Source organism: Sapajus apella, unplaced genomic scaffold, assembly GCF_009761245.1.
Source record: "Sapajus apella isolate SASKATOON/1434 unplaced genomic scaffold, GSC_monkey_1.0 scaffold56, whole genome shotgun sequence".
In the NCBI taxonomy this organism is placed as follows: domain Eukaryota; kingdom Metazoa; phylum Chordata; class Mammalia; order Primates; family Cebidae; genus Sapajus; species Sapajus apella.
In genome coordinates, this window is record NW_022436996.1 from 8,377,075 (window position 1) to 8,387,740 (window position 10,666).

General features: G+C 57.4%; 1 protein-coding gene across 5 annotated transcripts; it reads right to left on the reverse strand.

The window, feature by feature from the left end:
* Window positions 1–1,014: 1,014 nt before the first annotated feature.
* On the reverse strand, window positions 1,015–10,062 carry LOC116527875 (zinc finger and SCAN domain-containing protein 2-like). 5 transcript variants are annotated; one of them, XM_032245070.1, is made up of 3 exons: window positions 8,831–10,062; window positions 5,718–6,621; window positions 1,015–3,400 (listed from the first exon to the last, which is right to left on the reverse strand). In XM_032245070.1, exon 2 carries the CDS (start codon window positions 6,592–6,594, stop codon window positions 5,983–5,985), a length of 612 nt encoding a protein of 203 aa, XP_032100961.1. In that variant the 5' UTR covers window positions 6,595–6,621; window positions 8,831–10,062; the 3' UTR covers window positions 1,015–3,400; window positions 5,718–5,982. The 5 variants fall into 5 exon arrangements, with proteins under 5 accessions (XP_032100961.1, XP_032100960.1, XP_032100957.1 ...); XM_032245069.1 differs by lacking the exon at window positions 8,831–10,062 and adding an exon at window positions 8,707–8,824; XM_032245066.1 differs by lacking the exon at window positions 8,831–10,062 and adding an exon at window positions 8,670–8,824.
* Window positions 10,063–10,666: the final 604 nt, after the last annotated feature.

The following is a 10,666-nucleotide window of genomic DNA, read 5'->3' on the forward strand; positions in this document are numbered from 1 at the left end:
GCATTGACCTGATTCAGGGCCACAAGAATAGGACCCTCCACTGTCTCAGATCCATAAAAGAAAGGACCGCATGCTGCCAGGCAGAGGGCTGAGCTGCCGGCTTCTTCCTGCCCTATGAGCCAGAGCCTGGCCGGGTCTGTGTGACCGTCAGGTCACTGCACTTTTCATTTACACGAGCTCATCTTTTCCTTTTTTGAAATCTGAGTTGAACACAGAGCCTGACTTGCTCCCAGCATCGCCCACCCCCGATGGAGCCATGTTTCAAAGGCGCAGTCCCTGAGCTCCTTACATGCAGGACCCTCCTGGCTGACAGAGGCCATGGAAGCAGCCTGAGTCAGGCGGCGCAGCACAGGGTCGCGGTGCTGAGGCGAGCCCACCGCGCTGCAGCCAGGCCTCCCACAGACAGGAAGGATGTGCCTTACCCGGGTCTCACAGCCACGTGGTGGCGGGCAGGACAGAGGGCCAGGTGTCCAGAGTGCTCTGTGAAAGGCAATGTGCAGTCAGGTCTCGCTGAGGGGAGACAGGAAGGGGAGCCTCTGCGCCGCGCTGTGCACCTGCATCCTTTACACACCTACTTGTTCGCTTCACATGACGCCATGAGGAAGAGGAGCAGGGAGGGCGACTAACCTCAGGAGAGGCGTGTGCCTGGCCGAGACCTCCCATTGGAGATGGACCATCATGGGGGTCCGGTTTCTGACTCCAGCACTCTTAGTGGCCCACTGCTCGGGCGCTGTGGGAACCCTCTCAAAGCTTCTCGGCAAGTCTGGCCGCACCATGGGCTGGGCAGGCAACAGGGACTGCAGCCTCGATATCTGTTAGTCAGATGCAAAGAGCAGTCACTGCAGGGACCGGAAGTCAACATTAGCTCATCACTGTGTCTTTGATGTATGTCTTCTGTGCTCTTTGGCCACCAGGTAACCTTGAAGCATAATTCTTCAAGAGATGATGGAGGCAGAAATAGAGGCGACCACCCTGCTCCCCACTAAGCCCCAAATGACCACTCCTTACACCAGCTGATGTCGGGAACATTTATTCAACTCGGTCAGCTCCCGCAGGTGTCAACAACCTGTAGAAACATCCAGTCTGGACAACCACTTCCGTGCAGTCCTGCAGACCAGGGGGTCCCTGCTGCTCCCACCGCCCCAAGGAGGTAAGAGCTTGAGGCCTCCGACATCCACTTTTGACTCAGGGGAGCCAGCCCACAGCCCAGTGAAAGGCACCCTTGAGTGAGCTCACACAGCCCCTCACCACACGCACTGCCCATTACTGTCCACCCCACGAGCTCCAGTGCTTGAGGCACTAGTCAGCTGACAAGTGTTTCCTGAGACTTAGGAGCCCAGCCATGTGCTAGGCTTTGATAGGGCTCAAGAGGAAATGACAGTCCCTTGCCCTCAGGGAGCTCACTGTCTCGTTGGGGACTCAAGACACACACAGAGACTGGAGCGTCCAGTGGCGCAACACACAGTTGGGGGTGGGAGCTCACATAGGACCTATTCCACAGGGAAGGAGGAATGTGGGCTGGGTGGTTTGGGGAAGCCAGGCCCTGTGGATCAGAAGGGCTTAGCGGAGTAGAGGAGGGGAAAGGGGCCATGTCAGAGCAATATAGGGAAGGCACAGAGGCAGGAACGAGCGCAGCACAGTGACGGGCAGAGGGGGACACAAACTGCACCATTAGCAGAGAAGGGGTGTGTGGAGGTTTCCTCTAGGTTGGCCAAGGATCAGAACCAGAGTGGAAGCTGCTGGGGCTGGGAGTACCTTCTCCTCTTCGGATGCCCCCTAAGCCTTGCACTATCCCAGGGCGAGGCATGCAGTAGGAGGTAAGAACATATGACCCAAAGTGCATCGAAGACAGCAAGACTCCAGGGCAGGAATCCACAGGCTGCCCTCCAACCACCCTGACCCAAACCCACCCCAGCCCTGGTCAGTTTCGCCTTTTTTGGGGAAGCAGGTGAGAGCTTGTGGGTTCCCCAGGAGGCAGAGGTTGTGGTGAGCTGAGATCGCGCCATTGCACTCCAGCCTGGGCAACAAGAGCATAACTCCATCTCAAAAAAAAAAAAAAAAAGAACCGTGGATTCCAGGCTGACTGGTTCAGGTGTGAAGATGGGAGGAGTCCTTGCCCTGCTCCCAGCCTGGGCCCTGCTCCCTTCAACTGCACTGCTGCACACTCAGAGAACACACAGAAAGCTCCTCCACTGACCTCTCACCCTGCCCAGAGCTACAGCGACCAGCAGCAAGGCCCTCATCCTCTTCCTCCCCAGCCCGCTGGGCTGAACACTTGGCTAGTTGGGAGGCACCGCTGACTGGGCTTGGTTGGTGGAAGCAGGATTCTTTCTCCCTGGGACAGACTCAGACCAAACTCAAGCTCCCACAGGTGTCCACAGCAGTCCAGCTTCCCCTGAGACCACACAGTGAAATCAGAGCCCAGCAAGGAGCAAAGGGCTCCTTTGTGGAAGCCAGTGACTAGTCAGGCAGAACAAGAAACACAAAATCAGAGAAAAAAATCTAGCCGAGGGGACCTATGCCAACGTCTATGGAAGGGAAATGAGGTTCCAGAAACCTAATGCATCGCTCGCTAGGTCTAGGAGAAGGGACTGACTAAAAAGGTCCCCTCCTTGGAATTCTTTATTCCTGAACAAGGGAAGGAGGCTTGGCCAGGGGAGGGAGGGGCACTACCTGTACAGTGGCCTTGACTCAGGGCTCAATGTGTGACAGGTAACGAACAGGCAGCAGGTGAAGCCCCGGGGGCTGAGGGTCTTAGCCTGGAGTCCAGGGGTGGGTTTCATTCAGGGAGTCCAGTGGCTCCTGAAATTGCTTAGGGTTTTTGAGTCTACGTGACTTGTCTGTTTTCCTAGAAAAGGTCCAAAACCTTCATCAGATTTTCCAAGGGCTTCGTGTCCCCAGAGTGCTAAGAAGCCCTGCTCAGAAAGAAAAAGGAAGCTGCAGGTTTCATTTACATCTGGCAGAAGGTTTTGCCTCTAGAACCAGGTCTGCCACGAACTTGCTGTGTCAGCTTAGACCAGTCACTTCCTGTCTCTGAACTCTAGCCAAGTGGTGGGCCAGGCAGGAGCAGAGAAGCCAGCTCTCCACACAGGCATCGAACTACCACCAGTGGCAGAGAGTAGCCTGTGTCCAGGCAGCCAGGATGAGATCTGCCCCAGCTGTGGCCCCCACCAGGCCTGGGGAGTTTGTCCACCAGAGCTTGTGATCTGCCTCCAATTCCAGGCTCCAACCAGTCACCTCCACTGGTCACCACAGCGCATCTCTCCAGGAAGGTCTTCGTAGTGGTTGTGTCCTCATGCCGGGGTGCAGTGCCAGCCAGGCCCCCGTGGAACCCCATTCCTGGTCTCCATGTCCAGATGGGCCCTGCACCTATCGGTCATAAGATCCTCCCACTCTGCATCTGTCCACAGAAACAAAGACATCAGGATCAGGTGTGGTGCCATCACATGGCCCTGACCAGCCACCCCTCTGGGGCTAGGAGGGAGTGACCAGCTGGCCTACCCTGAGTCTGTCCTAGGGTTTGAATGAATACTCTCTGTCCGCTACTAAGCACTGCAAGGATTATTAATCCCATTTACAGATGAGACACCTTGGGTTCAGGGCATTTCGGTGACTGACTCCAGGTGTCCCAAGCCCCTGTTTAATTTCTTCATCTTTGCCATCAGTGCTAGTCTGCAGCACCTGGAAGTGGTAGGCAGAGGACAAACAGCCTCTGAGGAGCCACAGCCACACAGCACTGAGGACGGGCAGGAGAGCAGTGGGGAGGGACGAGTCTCCAGCACTCAGTACAGACTGGACATGGGGAAGGCTCTGGAAGTGCAGGTCCCCCAAAGCCCCAGCTCCCTTCCTCCCAAACCACTCCCAAGGATGCCATGTCCCCTCCAAACACCCATATCACCCCTGAACCCCCTGCCCCAGCTCCTATCACATGGCCCCACATCCTCCCAGCTCCATTGCCCATGTTTTAGCAGTGGAAATAAAAGGTCCTGGGATCCAGAATCCAAAACAAAGCCCTGGCTTCCACCCATTGTACCACTGAGTACCGACTGTGGTGTAGGCAAGCTTGGCAAACCTGCTTCCTTATCTGCCAAAAGGCTGAAGAGACCCATGCCTCTGAGCACCAGCTTGGAATCAGAGGTCCTGGAGCAGAGTCCTGGCCGCCCCCTTCCTCACTGCCAGACCTTGGCCAGGCCTCTTAGCTGGGGGCCTCATGTTCTCTTGCTCAGATGACCCAAGCACCTCGAGGCTCTAGCTCTTCTCACGTCAGTCTGCCCTCACAATGCCTCTGGTTCTCCTTCTAAAGCATAAGTCTGAGATCAGAGCACTCATCTCATTAAAAATCTCGGTGTCAGCCGGGCGCGGTGGCTCATGCCTAATCCCAGCACTTTGGGAGGCCAAGGTGGGTGGATCACGAGGTCAAGAGATCAAGACCATCCTGGTCAACATGGTGAAACCCTGACTCTACTAAAAATACAAAAATTAGCTAGGCGTGGTGGCGCACGCCTGTAGACCCAGCTACTTGGAAGGCTGAGGCAGGAGAATTGCTTGAACTCAGGAGGCGGAGGTTGCAGTGAGCCAAGATCGTGCCATTGCACTCCAGCCTGGGTAACAACAACGAAACCCCATCTAAAAAAAAAATCTCAGTATCCCGAGCCAGGTGCAGTGGCTTATGCCTGTAATCCCAGCACTTTGGGAGGCCAAGGTGGGTGGATCACGAGGTTAGGAGTTTGACACCAGCCTGGCCAATATGGTGAAACCCCGTCTCTACTAAAAATACAAAAATTAGCCAGGAGTGATGGCACACCCCTGTAGTCCCAGCTACTCGGGAGGCTGAGGCAGGAGAATTGCTTGAACCCAGGAGGTGGAGGTTGCAGTGAGCCAAGATTGTGCCACTGCACTCCAGCCTGGGCGACAAAGCAAGACTCCATCTCAAAAAAGAAAAAAAAAAAAAAAACTCAGTATTCTTGCCCCCCTGACCATGAAGTCTTTGTAGGGCAAACCTCCCCTTAGGACACCTGGAGTCAGTCACCAAACTATCAGGATCCCCCCGCAAAAAACACCCTTCTACACAATTGCTCTTCCCAGAACAATTTTATTTGTCCCCATGACCTGGTTCAAAGCCATCAAACTCCCCTGGGTGACACAGAGAAGCCAGTCACCCTCCTTGGTCTCATCCCAGAGCGCTTTGTAAGCTGGCCCCAACTATCGTCCACATCACACACCAAGGGTGAGCACCCGGTGACACGGCCTGCGGTCCTCATCTGTGTCTCTGGGAGAGCCCAGCGTGGGGCAGTCAGTGGCACATGGGGTGGCAGAATCCACTAAGGCTCTGTGTAACAGTGACCTCATCCTCTCTCATCTAGTAGCTGCAATTACAACCCTAACATCCCAGCGAAGAGGCACCCCTCATCTATATCCGCACTTACAGATGAGCAAACTGAGACATGAAGTGAAATGACACTCCAGGACAGCAGAGAGTGTGTACAGGACCCAGGAGGCCTGGGGGCTGAGGTTGGGCGTGGGGATTGTGGAAAGTGGCCCTCTCCAAGTCTCCTTCAACTCTGACATTCTGGGGATGAAGATCCGGTAAGCAGCTCATTACAGTGAGACCTATAGACGGGTACCCCCACAACCCCACCTGCCCTCAAGGATCAACACCACCCCACCGCACCACCCTCAGCCCTGAGAGGGACTCTGGCCAGCCCCGCAGGTCTCACCTGCTCTAAGCCGGATGGGCCAGGGAAGGAGAACCATGGCAGGAGCCCGAAGCAGCTGAGTGCAGCCAGCTGGAGGGTCCCAAGGGAGGAACGCAAGGGGGTGGCCGGAGCCCGGGGGTGGCCCACACCTTCAAGAGCCCAAGCCAGCCCTGCCCCTCGGCCAGGATCCCATCCAGAGAGGGGGCTGCAGCCCAGGGCCATCTCCAGGGGTCGGGGAGGCAGGTGCAGGACAGGAAGCAGCCGTCGGCAGCAGGCCCTGGGCGCATCATAGCACGCGGCCTAAGTGGGCGGTCTGGCCCTCCGGCCCGTGGCCGTGGCTGCGCTGGTGGGTCTTGAGCGAGCCCTCGCGCGCGAAGCTCTTGCCGCAGCGGGGGCAGAAGTAGGGCCGCCGCTCCCCGAAGACGCCGGGGCGGCGTGGGTGCGGCGCGGGCATGCGCGCGTGGGTGCGCTGGTGGTTGAGCAGGAAGCGCGGCTCACGGAAGCAGCGGCCGCACTGGGCGCACTGGTGCGGCTTCTCGCCGCTGTGGATGCGCTGGTGCGTGAGCAGGTTCTGCTTGAGGCTGAAGCAGCGGCCGCACTCGGGGCAGGGGAAGGGCCTCTCTCCGGTGTGCGTGCGCTGGTGCACCTCGAGGTTGTGCTTGACGCTGAAGGCCTTCCCGCACTCGGGGCACACGAAGGCGGCAGCGCGGCCCGCTCCGGCGTGCGCCTTCTGGTGCCGCACTAGGCTGGGTTGCTGCGAGAAGGTCTGGCCGCACAGCGGGCAGCTGTAGGGCTGCTCCTCCGCCGGGTGATGGATGACCAGGCCTCGCTCGTCCCCTAGACCCTCCTCCCCGTCCCCGGCAGGGGACCCGCCCCCGGAGGACGCCAGCTCAGTCATGGGCACTTCAGCTGCAATCACCAGTCCCTAGGGAGACAGAAGCGGAGAGAGGGGTTGAGGGACCCGAGGGTTAGCCAACCCCCAGCCTGGTGGGGGACACTCGCCTCCCACAACCTCACCTTTTGCCCCGTTTTGTTCAAGCTCAAGTTCCCCTGCTGGGAATCGGTGTTCTTCCTCCACTGCCCTTTACTCACGGCCTATACTCCTTCCAGGCCCTTCTCAAGGGCACCTCCTCCTGGAAGCCTTCCCCAACCCTTCCACCCCAGTCTTACACCATGTGACACAACCCTGTGGCCCTCACTCATCCCGCTGCACGAGAGTCAGTCATGTCACCTTTGTCCCCCAACTCCCAGCACCTTAAGGACAGAGCTGCCTTCTTTTAACCCCAGCACCAAGCACCATGCCAGCCACACAAGACACTGGATAGATGCCGATGCGTAATATACGGGGACTCCTAGAATTTTGTTACCTTCATCTAAATATGTCTTTTCCCTCAACCAGATTCTCAAGGACAGGGGGAGGTAGGATGGTGCACCCCAAACTTGGAGAGAAGGGTGGGATTATCAGTGATTTAAAGATATTTTTGCAAAGCTTCAAACAAGAAACAAAAACACAACCCTGTAAACCTGAAAGTGACCTCAGTTAAACATTAGAGGCAGCAGCTCTTTGTTTATCAAAACGAGGCATGTGTTCAAAAGGTTTCCAAGTCACTGAACCAGGGTGTGAGCTCCCAGGGGGACTGGTCTCAGCGTGATTCCTCCTGGTATCCTCACAGCAAAGCCAGGCCCAGGCCTGGGCAGCACACTCTGCCCAGCCAGCCCCCAAACGCGGCTCACTTCGTGCTGGTTCTCCTAAGATTCCTCTTAAATTGTTTCCCATTGTCCTCATAAAGGCCCCGAGAAAGGGGCAGAACAGAGTTATGGAGCCCCACTTGAAGATGGGGAAACTGAGGCTCAGTGAGGTCAACATACTTGCCAAGGTCACAGAGCAAGGTGAGCCTGGACTAGGCCTTAAGTCTCCCCCCTCACTGTTGAAAGCTCTTTTCAATGTACTAGCTGCTCAACAACTAAACACTCCCCAAAACATACACACACACACACACACACACACACCCCACTGCCACCATCCCAGGTCACAGAGCCATGCATTCCAAAGGGCCACTTTTCCTGTGGGGGCCAGGAGTCTACTGCTACCACTCCCATGACCCCCCGAAAAATTGGGCTCCTGCAGGGCCCTGAGGCCTGCTTCATCCATTCTCCCCAACCCCATCAGGGAGGCCGGCTGGATGTTCCACTGGACCTCCCAGAAGGCCTCTCTTCACTTCTAGCCTCAGTCAACCTATCTGCAGAGTGGGGTCTCAGAGCCACGTCCTCTGTCTTCCCTACCCTCGAGGCCAGGGTGGAACTGACACCCTGCGGAAGGAGACAAGTCCTACTTGCAAGAGACCCCACCCACAAATCTTTCCACAGGCAGCTGCACTGACATCTGCAAAGACAGATCATCAAAGTCCCCTTGGCCAATCTCAGCCTGGCCCTGTCACTGGGCAGCCTCCTCACTCTCCCCTGCTATATCCCTGACGGAGGCCACGCCTGTACGCCGAGAGGCCCCTCGTCTCTCCCCCAAGTTCTTCCGTCCCATGCCACACTCACAGCCCAGCTGAGCCCCTGCTCCTCCGGTCTCCGGTGGCAGCTCTTTGCTCTACGGTCTGCGCTGCTCAATGCAAATACGGTAACTCTCCCGCAGCGACTCCCGCGCCCCTTCTCCCCGCCCCCATAAAGACGGCAAGCCTCCCGCGACGTTGCTCTTATCAAATAGCTGCATTATTCGGAAGAGCTGACCCTCACCCCACCCGACCCTACGCACAACCTTGCCAACTTCGGCGGCCGCAGCAACCCCAGAGAAATATGGTAAACTCTGCGTCGCAACCCCACCCCCACGAAAATACGTAGGCCTCCACCCTGCTGCCGCAACCCACCCCGCCAGGCTGCAAGCCCCAGCTACCAGAGGGAATGAATGCAGCCCACCCCCCGCGGCCGCAGCGCCCCCCGCGGAACCAAGCAATCCGGGATAAATACGTAATTAAGTCGTGGCGCTCGCACTCCCGGAAAGGACCTGCGCGGCTCCGGACAAATACGGTAGCGCGCCCGCAGTGACCCGCCCCCGAGGGTCCGCCTCCGGCCTCGGTAAATACGGTAACCTCCCGCCGCAGCCCCAGCGCGGCCCCGCGCGGACTCACATGGCGCCGCCTCCCCAGCCCTCCGTCTCCGCCGCAGCGCCGCAGTCGCCGGCGTCGCCGCAGCCGCACAGCAGCCCCGTGAGGCTGGGAGGTCTAACTCGCCGGCAGCCCGGCTGGCGGAAAAAGGGGCTGCGAGCGCTGCGCCCGCCCAGGCCGGAGCGGCGACTGTGCGGGGGCTGGTTCCGGGTCCTGAATATCCCACGGGCGGGCCTCCCCAAGCCCCTAGATCCGCCGACCCAGACATTTCCCGTTTCAGGATTTCCCGAGGCCCACATTCGGCCGTTATAGCACCATCCCTATTTCCCTAATCCCAAGGCCAGGCCCACAAACCGCCCACAGCGACCAGAAAGAAGGTCGGATGGAGGCGCTGGCCTTTCCCTGGGTGACGTGGGATGAGCGCAGGAGCCTGCGGCGGGGCGGCCCTGGGCGAGGGTTTCAGGGCTGGAGGCAACAGTCAAAGGGGCCGAATCCGGGAGCTGCCCTCACTAACAGTTTTCCCAGAGTCCGCCTGACTATGTGGCCTGGGTTATATCACGAGTGACCAGAGGCAAAGGAAGAAGACATCGGGCCCCGATTGATCCCACCTCCTCAGAACGGAGGCCACAGTCAAGACATAAGGTATCCCATAAAAGAGCAGCTTCTAACGTCTGGAGGAGCAGCTGGCATGAGAGGGCAGAGCCAAATTATAGCTTCCAGCTGCCAGTTAATGATAATGCCCCCTACTCGGACATGACTTTGCTTTTTACAAAGCCCTTTTCCATGTATGATCTCGTGGGAACCGTGCAATAACCAGGTGCAGTCTAGCTTGTGCAGGTATTATTAATATTCCGTTTGACAGGTGGGAAAATAAAATGGAAACGAGTGGCTTCCTCCAACACCCACAGCTCTAAGTAGCGGAGCCCAGATGGGGACACGCATCGTGGCCCAGCTTGCACCACTCTGGGACTGAGACCCTCAGACATAAATAGGGTGTGACAACAAGGAAATCAAAACCTGACCCCAGTGAGAAAGTGCCTGAGGGCGTACATTTGACAGACAAAGAAACGGGGGCCTGAGAGGAAAAGTGATTTTAAAAGTCACAACAGGTAGAAGAACATTAAATAGGCTTTTTTCTCTGTGGCCTCTGTGTAGCTACCAGGTGGAGAAATGAGATTCTCTCCGCAAGGCCTGGGCAGGGATCCTTGCAGCAGACAGTGGATGTGGCAGTTGGGGCAGCACTGTCCCTGATGGAGGGCGTTGGGAGACTCAGGCCTCCTGTTATCATGAGGGTCCCCCCCGCAGCTCTGCAGGTGCCCACTGTGCCTTCTGGAGCCTGTGAACTAAAGAATTCCAGCGGTGAGCCCTTACACTGTAAAATCAGTCCCTTCCTCCCAACACCAGGCCCGGAGGCCAGGCCTGCCTGCTTTCACAGCTCACTCGGAGGACCAGTCTGTCCCAGCAGGCCCCACTGGGCTCGCCCATGGGCTCTGGGGAAGCCACTCCTACCCCAGTCCCCACCCCATCCCTTCACTGCCCCTGGAGACACTCGCTGCTGGATGTGGGACTTGAGGAGTTCCACATCTCAAGAAAATTGGTATTTTTAAATAGAGACCACAGGAAGGGAATGCTGGGAAGACAAAGAAATGAGTCCACAGGACAGATGTTGAGTTCCCCTGGATCAAGACCAGCACTCCAGGCACTGATGACCACCCCACCCGTGCCTCCACTCTCCAGCCCCTGCCGTCATCTGCCAGGGCACGCAGAGTTCACCTCCTCTGCAGACGATAAGAGAAATGGGGACACTTGGTGAAGACCATGTTTCAAAAGCAAAATCAATAATATGCCTGAGGATGTTTC

Excerpts from the sequence above, each read along its gene's own strand:
- LOC116527875 (XM_032245070.1), bottom strand. The coding sequence starts at position 6,594 with ATGACTGAGCTGGCGTCCTCCGGGGGCGGGTCCCCTGCCGGGGACGGG.